At 40.9% G+C, this 17,263-nt stretch overlaps 1 protein-coding gene across 1 annotated transcript in view; it reads right to left on the bottom strand.

Annotated features, from left to right (window-relative positions):
* Positions 1-17,263, bottom strand: part of cdh4 (cadherin 4, type 1, R-cadherin (retinal)) — a 207,549-nt gene that overhangs the window by 59,765 nt on the left and 130,521 nt on the right. Inside the window, exons 5-6 of the mRNA XM_039611867.1 lie at positions 15,814-16,040; positions 7,098-7,280 (exon numbers count right to left, since the gene is read on the bottom strand). Of these exons, the coding sequence (XP_039467801.1) occupies positions 7,098-7,280; positions 15,814-16,040 (410 nt within the window). The remainder of the gene's footprint in view (positions 1-7,097; positions 7,281-15,813; positions 16,041-17,263) is intronic.

The following is a 17,263-nucleotide window of genomic DNA, read 5'->3' as shown; positions in this document are numbered from 1 at the left end:
TTTGGTTTTAAAAGTAAAGGTCACTCGGATGTTGAAGTGGTTGGCACACATAACATTTGTTTACTTTTGATAAGATCCTGCTGCAGTTATTCAGTCTGTGACACTTATGATACTATGCTATATTACAATATATATTATATTAGAATATATGAGTGAGTTATTAAAAAACATAAACTAAATCTTACTGAGAAGCTGGTTTAGACAAGATCTTAATTTTACTTTCAAATGTTGCCGTATGATAAGAAGATGTAATAAACGTATCATTACAGTGAATTTAGTGCAATAATAAATGGTATATAATAATGCGCCATAACAGAAACAGCAACTACAGACATTTTCCTTCATCTTTTCTCTTGGCTTGTGCAATCACACTTAAAAATAACTGTCCACACTCGGCCCAATTATTTCCAACTCATTGTTCTAACCATGGGTCAGGGAGGAAGCCAATATTTGCAGCCTGGTTAAATGAAAAGGGGATTTTTTTCTCTCCTATATTCAGACTGCTTTCCATCAGTTTTGCCTCATTGGCCCCAGTGTAGGTGCTGCAGGAGACGGTTGAGATGAGAATGCCACAAATGGCCTGAAACTAATGTTGGCCTCTCTCACCCCGCAGATTTACAGCACTCTCGAAAGACTTTCCATTTTTTTCTTTTCTTCTTTTTTGTTCCAATCTCAGCCTGTCCCCCATTCTCCCTTTTCCATCTACCATCCTCCCTGCTATTCAGTTCCTCCAAAAAAAGGGAGTAATTCTTGCTATCTACCTTAGTATCCATTTAACTCAAGCTGTTTTTCAACCTCTCCATTTCCACTGCACTTACATCTGTCATGTCAAATAATTTGACAGCGAAAGCTTTGAAGCATATTCCATTTGAACACAATGGTAAATCAATGCCATGAAAGCTGCACCACTTGAAGTTCTTCATGACTGAAACACACACGTCAAGGTAAATATGGCCTGCAGTAGAATGGAGCTCCTCTACTCCACTGGTGTCTGCGAGCGAGCGAGGGAGACAGAGAAACAGAGAGAGCCATTTCCATTTGTTTCAATGAAGAAAAATTGCCTCTGAGCAACTGAACCAGGATATTGCAATCAAACCTTTAACAGTGCGATGGTGTTGGCAATGTGAGAATGATATGAAACACAACATGAATAACTAATGAGTGTATGTATGAATGATTAACTAAGTAAGACTAAATCCATTCGTCCATCCATCCATGCTCTTCCACTTATCCTTATCAGGGTCGTGGGGGGGCTGGAGCCTAACCCAGCTACCATAGGGCGAGAGGTGGGGTATACTCTGGACAGATCGCCAGTGTGTCACAGGCCTAACACACAGAGACAGACCACCAGCAGGAGTTTCCATTGTCATATTTTTAGCAAGCACCTGCATGGTGTGGTTTACAATAGCATGGATACCTGAAAAACAATGCTGCTCAGCACTTACAGAAGGAACTGCTGATTTATGTTGATTTATTTTGATGATTTTGAAGAATACATTTCTGTTTAGCTTGGATGTAAATGTAGCACGTCCCAGCATGATGTACGTCTGCTATAATGAATTCTTTCTAAATATTTATTAAGATTTAAACTAGCAGGGACTGGATCTAAAGCAGTCTAAGGCAGAATTTATGATCCTGCAGAGGTAGCACGTTCACTGTCCGCTCCAGTCCGAGGACTGCCCGCCTGCCTGCAGAGAGCTTTGTTGCCAGATCAAGGCAGTATACAAAGTATGTGGTACAAGTAAGACTGGTCTGTGGGCCTCTCTTGCTTGTGCTGTTGTTGGTCTGTCAGCAAGTCGCAGAGAAGAGTAAAGTTATACAGTGACATAAAAACTGCTGAAGAGAAACAGAGTAGTAAACACAATGAAACGTGTCCACTGTAGCCACTGTCTGTGCTTTTCATGCTGTATATTTTATTTTTGAAGTTTTTCATCGTGGTCCTCCCATTCCTGGTGAGCTTCAGTGTTGCTCCCTGCTCTATTCCGGCCCACTTGTCAACCAATTAACATTCGGCAGGCACTTACGTCATCTGCATTCAACGACAGAGCAGTCAGGGTCTTGGAGGGCCGCATAAGAGTGCGTCAAGTGGGTAAACCCCCCCTCCTCCCTTTGTCAGAACGGAAACGTGTATACAGATGGACTATATATTATGATTAACTGGCACTAACCATATATCCTAGTGCAGGGGTGTCAAAAATAAGGCCTGGGGCCCAAAATCGGCCCAGCAAAGACTCCAATCTGGCCTGCTGGACTGATGGCATAAATTTTAACTGTATTTTGAAGTTTTTTCTAATGATTAAGGCCTCTCTGTGGCCATTTGCATGTATATTAAACCAGTGTAACTGATAGTTAAATACATCGTTAACACATGTATATTTTACAGTTAAACCTAATCTGTCATGCTGACAGATTGCTTTTGTTTACTACAGCATAATTAGTTTATCATGTACAAAATCTGAGACAGCCTGCTGAATCGCACTTCCTTTAGTTACATTAATTTCTTTACACTGCCCACTTAAGATCAAAGTAGGTTGCATGTGACCCACAATGTAAAATGAGTTTGATATCTCCGTCCTAGTGCTAATAATTATACTCCGTGTCAAGGAGCTATGACTTTGTCACTCTCACTAAATCAAAGTAAATGAATATATAAATAAAAATACTCACACTCCTTCAGATATGTTATTTGCATCATTTGATATCTGCAAAGTTGTAATTACACACCAATGGTTAATTGGTCTTTCCAAGCCCGATGAAGCTTTATGTGAGAGCTTAAGTGTAGAAACGCGAGAGGACAAAGCTCAAAGAGAGCAAGTGTGTCTTGAAATCAAGTGTGAGAGCTTTAAAGGTTGTTCTTGGCTACTTCTGAGACCAGCGAGATAAAGCACGGTTTCCCCCTGCTCCTTTCCTCGGCAGCCTGTCAGAATGAAGAAATATGTTGCAGAGAGAGCCGGGGACAGACAAGCACACAGACCAACAGAGTCGCATCCCTTATGGTGCACTGCATTCCGCTCCGGCCGAGGGATAAGACACGTCTATACTGTGGTGCAGTGTATGTAAGAGCATGATCAACCTCAGCACTGACGCGGTCACAAGTATGCAGAAAAGCCTAAATCCAACAAGAAAAGGGGATAAAAGAGGGTCCATTTCTCCAGCAGGGCAGCACAATTTGGGTCCTCCTGTGACACTTCACGACCCCGTTTTGTGTGTTTATGTGTGAGGCTGAGCGCTTCCATGCTAGCTGACACGCCTGTGAAAGGCGATTTCCGTAATCCCAAAGTGTAAGCCTTACTGTACAAATGGGCGTAAGGGACTTTGTGTGTGTTAGTGTGTGTGTGTGTGCATGTTTGTGTGTGTCGGAAATGGTAGTAAAAGCCGCATCTCTGTGTGGGTGACTGATAAGAGGCAGTGAGTGAGGAGAGATTAGACAACCAGCAGACGGCCACAAGAGTGTGACACCTCCACGAGAGTCTTGCTTTAGATTTTCCTTATTTGTTTTGCACTGGTCGTATTAGGGACTGGTTACATACCAGTATAGTCAAATTCTCTCCTTTTGATTGTGAGAATTGTGACATTTTACTCAGAGAATGACAGAGTGGTAGATGAGCTGCAGAGTAAAATTGAATTCTTTCGAGTCCCGGGGCTATAACACCAAATGTGCTCTGAAAAAAATGCTTACAATTTAAACTAAAACTGGTATTATTGAAAGAGAAATGTGTGACTGGAATCATTACTTCAGACCGGTGATACACGCCTTATTTTTCTAAAATGTGCTCAGAGTGAGAGAAGTAAAAATTTAGTTTTGAATTTTAAAATCAATTACTTTTTCATTTCATTTTTCATTTCCATGCGTTTCCCTGTTTCCTTTTCATGTTCGACTTCATAACAAATTCAGCAGCAAAGGTCTGTTTGGAGGGTTAAAAATTAATTTGACAACCAACATGTGATTATGTAGTCTAGGGTAGTGGTGGAAAAACCTCGGTAATCCTATTTGGTTAAACTGTGCTTTGTTTTTGTCATTGTTTGCACTGACAGAGGTATTTGTAGTGTACGTATGACAGAATTCAGCACTGGAATAAAGTACTTCAGCACACAAGCTAACATTCAACCAGAATGGCCTGAAGCGACCTCAAAGTTTCAACAGTAAAAGTGACAAACTGGTAAAAGACAACAAGTCTTCACAGAGCTGCAGTTTGAATCACAGAATAGAAAAGACATTGGACAGCAGACATTATGATATGCAAGAGCTGATACTTCACGATCATAAATGTACCTCCTCGTGTTGTTATTGTCTGCTCCCTCCTCTCTGTTCACAACTCACACTGATCAAAATCTGTAATAACCTCAAATAACCTGAATTACCGTGAAGCAGCATTACTCATGCCTTCCACAAGTGTATTCACGGCCCGCTTGTTTGTCGATGGCCTGATAATCAAAACCCACATCTTCCTTTTCATTATTACCAAAACATCCCATGTGCCAATCAAATTTATTTGTTTATTCTGGCTCTGATAACACTTTTATTACAGCCGGCGAGGAGGTTATGTTTTTGGTTATGTTTTTGGTGTTATTTGTCATTCTGTCTGTAAGCTTGACAGCTTGAAAAGTTTTGATGGAAAAAAACTTTGCAAGGCTGCAGAGTGGGGTCGTGTTAACAATCCATTATAATTTGGCTTATATCCACCAGGGGCTTCAAGGTCAACTGAGTGATTTATTGGTCAAAATTTGACAGAAAGCCTTAAAACTCAGAAACTATGATTCTTACAAATGTGGTGTGTATCGTTGGCAAATAGAAAGTACCGTATGAAGATTTAAAATATCATGTCACATTTGACCTCTGACCTCTCCTTCAAGAGAGAAAGATCAAAGTGATAATAATGCCATATAAAACTATTTAAATCATAGGTTTTTAGACTGACAAGAACATGTTGGCACTGGATACGTTTTGAGTACACGATGTACATGTACCCCGTTCCTGAATACGTAAAATTTCTTGTTGAAAACAAAATAAACTTGTGATGAAAACTTTTTTCTCTTGTTACTTATAACTAAACATTTAAACACATTTTACTAAACAGTGAAATTAATGCTAAAAATGCACCATAGCCACAAAAATAGTTCCTCAAACCCTTATAATTATGTTACGTATATTTAAAACAGGTTTAAACAGGCCAAATAACAACAGCTTGTACTTTGCATTTGGTTTTACTGCACACTAACTTCTCAAAGTACACTTAAAAAGAACAAAGAAAACAAAATCAATATATAGAAAATAAAATACTGCTCCCTTAAAAGTAAATACTGCCTGGAGTGTGAGCTGCCTTGGTGGATATTTGCTCTCTGGGTGCTTCTTGTTGTATATAAACCCTTAATAAATCCAGATGTCCATGTATGTAAAAGAGTGGGGATCAGTGCAGCAGCCATAGACCCCGACCTGGTTTACAAAAACTTGCCAGTTCTGCTACATACAAATAAGGCTTTATTAGCACACATTTCACAAAGTCTAATTTATAGAGACCTGAGCTCATGCACAGAGAAAAACGGCCTGGAGGCTGAATTGATAAAAACACTGTTAAAGCTCACAGCATCATAAAGGGTAAAAATGTCTTAAAAATGAAATTGTTTAAATATGTTTACTTGGCTTTACTGTTTGCATTCTCAGTGTTTTATCTGCAGCTTTTTACATGCAAAATTTTGCATGTTTTGTATCTATCCCCATGTCACAGCTAAAGAACTGAAATGTGCACAACACCGTCCCAATAACAAAACAAAACTGACTGCATCTTCTTCAACAATCAATCCTTAAAAAAGTGTGTGGGCTCCCTGTACACTCAATAACAACATGGATGCCAATCTATAACCCACAAAGAGATTCACTGTGATGTGAAAAAGTAGTGGAAAAGCTATATTAGAAGATGTAGAAATCTCACTGAGAGAAAATGAGTATTCTGTAGCTCTGCTCTTCTGAAACCAAGCAAGAAAGTTATATTTTTGCTCATTTCAAAAAGAGCTCGACCAAAATATTTTGCAATTTGATGTTTCTTTCATTTGGTAGATTCTGGGTTAAGTCACCTTCTTTTACAAGGTTGTTTACAAGTTATTTAGCACAAGGTTCTCCACAAACGTGAGTGTGAGATTGAAGAGGGGACATTATCATTTCGAACCCAGTCATGAACGGCTCCACAGTGCTGGGATATCACTGCATCTAGGCAGGATTCTGACTTAGAGGCTTTCGGTCACAATCCTGCAGATGGTAGCTTCGCACCATTGGCTCCTCAGCCAAACACATACATCAAATGTTTAAACCTGCAATTCCTCTCATACTGAACAGGATTGCTATAGTAACGACACATCTTCAGCAGGGTAAAACTAACCTGTCTTGCGACAACCTAACCCCAGCTCATGTTCCGTTTAATGCCACTCGTCTTAGTCTTCACAGTCAACAAAAAGCCAGATCAGCACTGTTTTCAGTTTTATTCCACTCTGACCTCGAGGCAGAGGTCTTGCTCTCCTCCCTTGACTTTTTCTTCTGTTACCTCTCTGACCTCCCTATGCCTCCTGCCCCGTGTGAGAAAAACATACCGCCTCTAACTTTCTCCCAGAGTGATCACTTTAGATGTAAATATATTCCAACTCTCTGACTTACAACACAAGTAGCCCTAAAAACTTTCTCCTTTAAACAACCCTATTTCCAAAGAAGGTATTTTTCCCCCTTTTTAAAAAAAAATATTTTCTTTTTTTGTGGTCCCCAGAAGCACAGCAGACAAATCACCTGGCATCATGACTTAAATCAGAGACAAGAGCTGTGCTTTTTTACCCGCTGGGTGTGCTTGATAGAAAATCTCAAAATGTAGAATCTCTCAGCCTCATGGTGATTGTAAGAGATATTACAGAATATTCCCCAGTCCTCTCTCTTTCTTTGCTTCGGTAAGTAGTTTGAAAGAAAACATGGCTTCTACCTGGCTCCTCTTTCAATCTTAGCTTTTCGCTGCAAAGATAACTATACAAAAGTTACATAAAAGTTTGTGGTGCATCAAACATATTTCACATCAGGAAAAGACACATTGTTTGCTGAAGTTACTCAGACTGTCACTTACTCTGACAAGCATATGAGGGAAAGGTCCTCTGGAGTTTTCAGGCACATTAATAGGCGGGATGACCCAGTCTCGCTTCTGTCGCCTCAGCCCGTTGGCAGAGGAGCCTCGCTGATGTTTTCGAAGGAACTTGATAACCCTGGGTGGTGAGTCCCAGACTCTTGACAGCATTTCCTCAATGCCAATCTGAAAAGAAAATGCCACACATATCATAATATATCATATCATTCTATGTCCTGCACTGGATAATTTTGCGTAATCTTTCATTTGATATTATTTTTGCCATGCTGGGCTGGAAGGTGACTTTACAAAGTGCTGTAAAATGAAAAGTTTTCTCTGCTAAAAGTAAAATACCTGGTGTCAATGTAACAAGAGGTTTTAGGAGAGTGATGGAGGCAGGCACTGGGAAATATAAATAAACATTCCTATGAATGCGGCTGCATCACAATTCCTGCCTTTGGCGTGACACCTGAGCCTGCCCAAGTCCTCAGCTTCTGCCTCAGAAAGTGAGATTTCCCCCCAGGCTGCATAGCTGGGTTTTGTCCATAGAGCTGCTGCGCTTTGTCTGCATCCCAGCACAGATTTTTGCAGACAGACATGCTTTCCTCCCATCCCTGTCCTCCCATGCAACACCTTGCCCAGACACAACCCTGTCATCAAATCAAATAATGAAACACTTTTTTTCTTTGTTTTTGTTTTTTTATCATTATTTTCGATGTTGTCGAGAACAGTCCGCACAGATATGGTATGGAAACTAAATCTATGCTCTGGACTAGTATCCTGTTTCTCAGACAGTGTGTGTTCTCTTTTTTTTGATGTACTTTCAAACATCATACAGACCACAGTGGTGGGGACAAGTTGTACATTGCAGTGCACGGGCAAAGACACCCCACCACACTGCACTGACCTCCCCCAGCTATGGCTGCAGAGAGAAGATTGTGTTCTTACTCATCTTGCCTGGTGAAATAAGGGTTAGAAGGGTGTGTAAAAGACTGAGTGTTTTTCCCCGGATCCTCTATGGTGTCCTCCTGTGTAATATGGCTATATTTCTGTAATCCACCTATAATCCTATTGTTGTCTCTGCACCCCGCGTACACACACACATTCACTGGCAGTGTGTTGCTGTCACCTGAAGCACAGTGGAAATCCTCCCGCTCATCCCACCTGGAATACACACAACACAGTGGCACAGGCACGTGTGCGCACGAGCAAATACAGACGAGTTACCACGCCAAACGCAGGCCGGCAGTTCATCCTATCAGCGCACATCTGCTTTCCCTGCGAGGGAGGCAGACTGTAAGCTACACCCGAGCAAACACAGTGAATATTTTTCATCTTTTGTTTTAACTCTTCCCTCATTCACAGCTCAGAGAACTGGACCGTAAGCTCAAGCTCAGGCTCTGAGGCAGCAGGGGCTGAGGGTTTAGCCACGTAGGGGAAGCGGGGCAACCAGGGGTGAATGGTTAGGGGACAGAAAGAAGAACGAGGGGACCAGATGTGTTTCCCAGATAAGATGGCTCTAATTCTAGCTTCACTCATCCAAAACACTCACAGGTACCAACTGGCACAGTGGAGGCAGCTTGTGCCAGGCCCATCCACGGTAGGCAGGTGGAATTAGTCTCTGTCTGTGAATTTGAGAGTGTTTCTGTGGCTGAGTGTGTTAGCAAATGTCTGTTAAAAAACAAAAACAAGGGAAAATAGGCCGCCATATCAACATGACAAACATGCAACGGAAAAAAAGCCTGACTCTCTCCAACCGGAATGATGATGACTGAGAATATTTATACAGGCGTATATGGACAGTTATGACATGGGCCATAGTTCATCCTCAGCTATGTTCAGTTTGGTATGCTGCTCCTAAGATAAAACCCTTATCTGCTTTCCCGGCTATCAGCAGAAAACACAATAAATGAATGGATACTCTTTATCGATCTGCCTACTGATGAAGGTCTGATGATAACAAGGTTGAAGAATTCCAATCGGTCGGGCCTCAACATTCCTTGGAAGGAATGAAGAAGTGAATAAGAGAGACAGTCAGGCAGAGTGACAAACAACCAAAGGGAGATATCCTTTATTGTAAGCCTGCTTGTGGATGATATCAGTATAGTGGCTGCATGTGACTGTCACTTTCAAACAGCATAGCAGATGACAGGCTGCTGGCATCCTGACAGACCCGAAATTACAAAGAAAAACTGGAACACGCTCTCGGTGGGCTTGCATGGAACTAGGTGCACATTAGGTTTGGGATTTTTCTTTTTTGGTCTGAATAGTGAGTTCAGTCATGCCTGTGCGCACATATGGAGAATCGTGTGTCCCAGCCTTAATGCAATGTGCAATGCATGTGCGCACATGGGCAATTGTGTAAAATTAATGCATGAACATATGTGCGTGGTGAGTTGTCTGTGAGTTTGCGTGTCTCAGTGTGTGTGAACGTGCGCTTGAACACATAACAAGGAGTCAGTTAGTGTGCCTCTGATGTGCCGGAGGCTCCTGAAACCCAAAGGCATGCAGGGCCAGCTGGCACCTCTCTGCTCCCAGGCATGTTTCGTGTTGCTGGGGCAGTCTTCAAGCCCGCAGCCCCTGAGCCCTGAAGCTGACATCTGGAGGTTATCAGTCTGACAAACAGGCAGAGCCATACAATAAGCGTGTGTGCTCACTGATGTATCTGCTCTGAAACATTTGATTCAGACCTTTTGATTTTTTTACTGCTGCAGTTTCCCTCCTAGTTTTTCCTTAATACAAAAACAGATCAGAGGGCTAGTCTTCAATAAGAAAAATGTTCTTTGACATCTTGTATCAAAACCTAAATTGAAGGAAAAAAAGACATTTAAAAATAAAACTTTCCATCTAAAAAAAAGAGGAAAGAAAACAAAAGTTGAAATTTTAGTTGTTGCTCTTTGACTGTTGACAGTTGCAGCTTTCCAGGGAGGACTGTCAACATCATCAGGCTTTAATCACAAAGTTAAAGCAGAATGAAAAAAAAAAAAGGAGCAAGCATCCAACCCTGACGCTGCTTTTCAATGACCGCTGGACCCCAGGGTCCTACTTTCCAACCTGCTCTCGGCATTCGCTGTAATCTACCTTGAACAGGTGAGGCTTTCTGAGGAGAGTGTGGTTAAAATGCAAATCAAATAAGCACTAAAACCTGTTCCGGCAACCGGTGGACTCCAAATCCAGTGGTGCATAACTGATGGGCTCTAAGCTGGTGGAGAAGGCAAACCAACGTGCCATGAAATCAGTATGAGTTGGAGAGCACTCAACGAGAGGCCCTACCTGTGTGTGGTGCGATAGCTTGAGTACATAAACACAGCGGAAAGGGCTTTCAGGCCAAAGATGCTCTATACTTCAATTGCTCCGGTATTGTACACTGGGAAAATTAAATGCTAAAATTAACTGGTGGAGCACATTCCTGGTATGATAATTTCTGCCTCTGAAACAGAACAGAGATACTAAGGTGGTTATTAAAAGCAAATCAGTGCACTCTCGCTGGTGCTATACAACAAAGAGAGCACAGCAGGAGAAGAAAGCCAAAGTATATTCAGCGCTGAAGCCAGATCATCCGAGTGCAGATGAACCAAGAGCACGATTTGTTACAGTAGTGCACCTCTCAAAACAAAACGAGCTGGTGTTTGAGGTGTGTGTCTTTTAATCGCCACTGGGATAAACGAGGATATCTCGAGCTTTTTATATTCTTTGCTACTGTTGCCACCGTTTATTATGCAGAGATAGGCTGCGGTTAGGTGATGTGATTATGATAACCTCTTTTTCTAAAATAACTATTGACTTTCAGAACAAAGCCATGGGCTCAGATAACAACTGCTTTCCTCTGTGGGTATTTATTGAGCTAGAAGAGGAAAATGGGCCGCCCAGTTCAACAGTACTGCTCTGAACTGAGAAGTTTTAACGTCAGTTCCCAGACATCATGTGAAGTCACGGCACTGAAAACTGTACCGTGTACAGTAATTACACAAGTGCTTAAACCCTAAAGTTCATTTTGACAAAAGAAGCAAAAAAAATAAATTACAGCATCTCAAGAAAAGGCTAAGACTTTTGTACTGGTGCCACGGATTACACGGCTAAATATACTGCACTGCATGGCACTGTGATTAGTGTGAAATTGTACATGGTAGCGAACTTACCTGGCAATCTTAAAAAGGTAATTTAAATTATTAAATTAAATCATTGGCTCTGTGAGCATGTCAGCGAGTGGGTTCTGCTGCTCTGTCAGGTGACACTGGAGCCGCTAAACGTTCTGGCCTCTGTGCCTTGAAATAACAGCCCTCCTTTAACTCTTTCCCTCTTGGACGCCTACTAGAAATAAACCTTGTATCTCTTTTCTGAACTCAGTGGTTTCTGTCATATTTCAGGCCTGCTTCCAGAACAAAAAGAGTGGGTGTGCGTCAGAACTTAGTGAGGGTAATCTCTGTCTATCCAGCTTAGTAGAGCTACCCTTGGAAAAACCTGGAAACTATTCGAATGGTCATCAAATCAATATATACTGAGGTGTCAAAACCCATTGTTAGGGCACAGGGGCGGTTGTCAAATGTCATCTTTATGGGGAAAAGAGTTACAAAAACTGCAATTTCTCGCAATAGAAAGACTTGTTTGGTTTTGCTTTGTAGCTTCACTTGCTGTTTAGGTTTAGGAAAAGATTGGTTTGCATTACAACATGTTGTTTTACTCACCCTGCAGACTGAAAAGTGATGCTCATCCATTGTGTTCAAACATAATGCCAAAGGATGCTTTACGAGTATCCATGTGTTACAACTTGGGACTAATAGAGCCATCTCGCTCATGCCTAAACTCGGAATAAAACTAAAAACTAGAGTGCCTATGGGCTCTCAGTCTTGTTGCATAAATTTCTGTGAAACTGCTTCGGGTAACAATAATGTCATTGTTTTGTCTTTCTCTTAAGCTCTGAGTGTTTCTGCACTAGTTTGCTCGAACAAGTTTTTGCCTAAAGGAGTGAGACTGGACAGCATGACCTCGCCTACAGTCAGAGCATCCTGCAGGGTTGTGTAACATCATAGGAGGCCACTTTCAAATCAAACTCTGTCAGTTACCTGGGCGAATTCTCTACCTTCTGTCTGTGTGACAGCTAACACTAAAACCCAGATGAGGCCTTTCTGATACCTACTAGTCATAAATAGTAGACGTCAGCGAGGACAAACGAGTATGAAGTGTGTGACAAGTACTGAAAATATATCATTTCTTCTTCATCTTCTTCTTTTTCTGACTGCTCCCTTTAACCCTTTAAAGCCTGAACCACAAAATAATTGTCAGAAAATATAAAACATTTGAGTGTTTCTTAAAGATTTTCACAAATTAAAAAAAAATAATACATATCTGCATCATCATAATAACAATGTTGGTCCAGGATCAACATCGCAAGTTGTCTGAGCATTCAGTTAGCATTAGCCAAGAAGTTAGCTAATGCTCTTAAAAACTATCATTAGCAAACGAACACGAGTAACCTAAATTTGGCTAATGGGAAACCTAACTTGATACTATAGCAAATCTATGACATCACAACAAGATGATCCTGGACCAACATTATTATGATGATTTCCTGAACAACACCAACATGGGGCATATCAGATACACAACTCACCCTATCCCTAGCATCCCCCTCTGAATACATGGAATTTAAATAGTGAAAAGCACAATCTTTCCCATATTTTTGGTTCCTTAAATGGGAATCCCTTCACCTGTGTGTCTGTTATTCAAAGTTACCCTATAGTACACACCCTATTTTAATAAATACATTTTCTAGGACTATGCTATTGATGAAACAATTATTTACTTTAATTTCTCCTCTGGGCCCAGGAGCAATTTCCCACTCAGGAGACTGGAATTAAATTTTACTGTTGCACTGTTCCACCCGATTTATATCAAGTGAGGAGAAAGTGACAGGAACACATGTAAACACGGCTGCGGCGAAGAATGCACACTGTACTGATTTTCAAATTTCCATGTGATTAGAGAAAACACATTTATTTATTTTTTTGTTCAATTATTGAATCCTTCTCCAGCTCCACGTTGCAAAGAACATAATTATACGCTCAAACTACATCACCTGGTCTTCGCAGACTCCACCAGAGTGGAACATTAGCTCAATCAATGTCAATTATTTCCCAGTCTCCATTATTGCACTGCCAGGAGTGGGCAGAATTTTAATCCCCACTCTGGAATTGCTTTAGCAACATGAGTCTTTGGGCTTTTTGTCATGATTAGAAACATGACTGAACATTAAGCCCAGTGGCATTCAACAAGTAGTGCAGGAAAAACGATAATGGGTTCGTCGCTCAACAAAGTGCAGCCTAGCAGTGGAAGCCGGTAACAGTGGCCATACATTTGCCCCGTCTAGCTTTACAGTCTTTGTTAGCTAATAGACCCTTGGTAGCAAATAGGGCCATGTGTCTACTTGTCACGTACAGCGAAGCACTACATCTTTACTGCTGTGCATAAACTGTGATTAAAATCTTACATTAGAGACAGCTGGAAACACAAGATCTTGCATTTCACCCTCTTCATGTTTTGCTATGTAAAAACAACTTAACCAAAGGATAGAAACCTTTATCACAGAGATACTTTGAAATAAAAGTCAAATGAAAACAAATCAAATGGAAAAAGCGTATCTGAGCAAAAAATAAAAAATAAAAAATTGGATTGCAGGCTGATTGCATTTTATTGAGACCAACTCCAGATTCAAATCAGCTTATGAAATCTAAATCCTTTCAGAATATTTTTTTATCAAATATAGTGAGGTTTAGCTCTCAACATTTGTAAGTCATTAAAGCTGAAAACTAAAGCAAAGATCTGTAATCACGGTTTATTGGCTGATTAGACTGAACCAGCCATGTTAATTTTCACAAGTCTGTTGCTCCAATCTTGAAATGAGACGAGCAGCAGAACATGTTACATGAAATGTTTATTAAACATCTGTTGCGCGCTTACTTCCACGATTCGTTTTTTTTATAACCTACTTTCTCCACAAGCACTCTACATGCAGAGCTATTAAGTCAATAAAATGCATTATTTGTTGGACAATGACACAATTCTTGCAGTTGTGCCCCTGAACATCACCACAATGGGTTTTAAATCAAACAATCATTTTGTGATTAAAGTGCAGACTTTCAGCTTTAACTCGAGGGGTTTAACAACATTTTTTTTGCATGACCTGTTTCTGAATTACAACCATTTTTATACACAATCCTCCTTTTTCAGAGGCTCAGAATTAATTGTACAATTGACTGATTAAGCAGTTTCATGGCCAGCTGGGTCCTGCTCCCTTATTATTTCATGGCAAATGAAGCAGACATAATATCTGAAGTTGCCTCAAAGTTCCATATTTGTATTTCATAGCTTTTTGTGGTGATTTATGTATGAAGCTCATCATTAGGCTGAAATAAAACCCCCAAATAAAATGAACCTATCACAGAGTTTCCAAACCTGATGTATTTATAAGGGCCTCAAAGACAACAGGAGGCAGCCGAAGTGGATGATCGCAGAATTATTTTTGTGGTCAAGAAAAAGAACTTCATAGCCTTTTATCAAGTCTAAAACACCCTTGAGGAGGCAGGTATATGATTTGTAGACTTTGATAGTGAGCCTGCTCAGTTCTGAAAAAAAAAAGTCTGTGCACAAATGAAATGAAGTTTAACTTGTATCAGAATGATGAGAGAAACAGGTCGTGATCCAAAGATCATTACCTATCAAACATGATGGAGCAAAGCTATAACACTGATGATGTGGCTGTTGATAGAAGTAGCAGAATAAAATGTAAAGTGTACAGGACTGTACTCTCTGCTAACGTTCATCCAACTGGTGCAAAACTGATCGGACAGCACTTCACAGTCCAAATGGATAATGACCCAAAGCACACTGCAAAGGTAACACAACCCGAGCTTCTCAAGGCAAAGACATTGGATATTCTTGATGTGTCACCTGATGTCAACCCAAAGAGCATGCTTTTCAGTCTCTAAATACAAAACTAAACGCAGAGACCCTCAAACAAGTAAGTGAAGGTGGCTGCAGTAAAAGTCTAGCAGTGCATCTCCAGGGAGGAAACACAGTGTAGTGGAGTCTGTGGGTTTGAGACTTAAAAACAATCCTTATATTTAAAATTATGGTAGCTTGTCCAATTAATCTTGAGGCTCTGTCGCTAGGGAACCATATACAAAAATGACTGTAACTTTTGAACAATTAATGCAAAATTTTTGTAAAACCCCTTGAATTAAAGCTGAAGGTCGGCACTTCAATCACTGTTTGATCTCCTTCTTCCTAAAAAAACTTGAACACTTTATGAAACTGATATTAATTAGCTGTAACTCATTACTTATCATTAATTATAATCAATTGTTAAGAGCGTGTCACTGGAACACTCCCTATGTTGCTCTTTGCAAGTAATAACTGCTAATAATAATCACTGGACAAACAACACCCATTAAGGCATTAAGGCAACTGACAGATTGTTTGGTTCTCACAGCTTACAGGTGAAGCAAGTACGCATTGCTAACTGAATACAGCAAAGTAAAACGGGCCATCCAAATATAAAAGTTTACTCAAGCCCAACACCTTTCACCTTTGTTTTGTCCTGTTTCGTTCTCTTTTGTTTTTGTCAATAGTCAAGCTAGCAATCTTGTGATAATAACCCACTTCATGAGCCAGTGTAATAGAAGATTATGACCCTGTATTTGTCTTTGCAGATTCTTATTACCTTTGTGAATGGCAAAGGATGCGGATGTCCAGCCAGGGCCAGTTTAACAGTGGTCTCCCAGATGTGTGGGTCATGGAGCCCCCGGGCTGTTACCATGAACTGGACAGGCTCTGACAGGTTGGCCACCTCCTGCTCGGCATACACAGTCCCATCGGGCCGCACGCTAAAGTTGGGGTCGCTGCTGACGAAGCCGACCTCTCTGTTGCGCTGGCAGTCCTCAAACTTCACTGCGGAGAAAAGGCAAAGGAGGTACAGAATTAGCGAGCAGCACAGTGAGATTTACTCCAAAAAAGGTGTTTGCCAATCCTTGACATATCTGGCAGGCTAAAGATTAACCGGCACCCATCAAGACGTATCTTGAAATATCTCGTCCCTTCTGCTGTCACTTCTGATTCCCTGCTTTGACATCTTCGGCAAAACAAACTGCTTATCTGTTCCTGAACTGGAATACATGGGGAAGAGGGGAGCCTAATTCTTATTCATATTCTTTTTCCAAACTACGCAATGTCAAAATAGCATTTCCCTCTTCTTCTACAGGGGGAAAACAGGAGGATGAGGTCGAGATACATTAAGCCGACTAGACTGATTGAGTGAAATGCTCACGTGGAGCAAGGCTCTTTAATGACATTTGGTGGGTTTTGCTTCACTGAGACAAAAGAAAGGGAGCTTATGTTTGCATGCACACGCACAAGCTACCATCCCTGCATTCAGAGTAATGTACCAATGTGCATTATGGGAGGCTGGATGGGATGTTGGGGTGTTTACATATGTAAATGCTTGGCACAGATCAGACGGAGACACAGAGAAGAGATGTTACTGGGTTGCTGAGTGCATGTGCGGATTCTCCAGTGACAGCTGACATGAATATGCCATTATACTACACAAAACACAAAGAGAAACCAACAGACATAACGGTTTGGAAAATCCTTTCATTCCATTGCCAAATTCAATTAACACTCAAGGCACCAATTCCACTTGATTCACAGCATGATGCAATGACACCAATAGTGAGAATGACTGATTATTATTTTCAACATGTCTATTACTTTATCACACGTGTGTGCGCGCTCACACACACAGGCACGCCATCCTTTGTCTCTCTTTACCCCCGAGTTGAAATGCATGTGCTATGATGTTATCAGCAAAACTCTGGCTGTTGATAACAAGACAAATTGATTTCATAAATCACCCAGGGAACAGATCATCTGTTATGAGCAATGGCAGTGCGATTTCTCAAAAATCCAGCATGAAGAATTCTGCACAGCAAGCTTTTTATCAAGCCATCTATTTAATTTATCGCCCAGCTTCCTGTCAAAAGCAGCTCCCAAACAACAGGCTAATAAAGCATGAGATCTACTCAGCCACTGCAGCTTAGCATCACACAAATGAGGCCGCTTGTTTTCAACCTCTGAGTAATTGCATGCGTAATGGGACGGACGGTAAACACAGT

The sequence above is a fragment of the Oreochromis aureus genome, linkage group 5, assembly GCF_013358895.1.
Source record: "Oreochromis aureus strain Israel breed Guangdong linkage group 5, ZZ_aureus, whole genome shotgun sequence".
NCBI classification, from domain to species: Eukaryota; Metazoa; Chordata; class Actinopteri; order Cichliformes; family Cichlidae; genus Oreochromis; species Oreochromis aureus.
The sequence above is the reverse complement of the archived record's forward strand: the minus strand, read 5'-3'. Positions and strand labels throughout refer to the sequence as shown.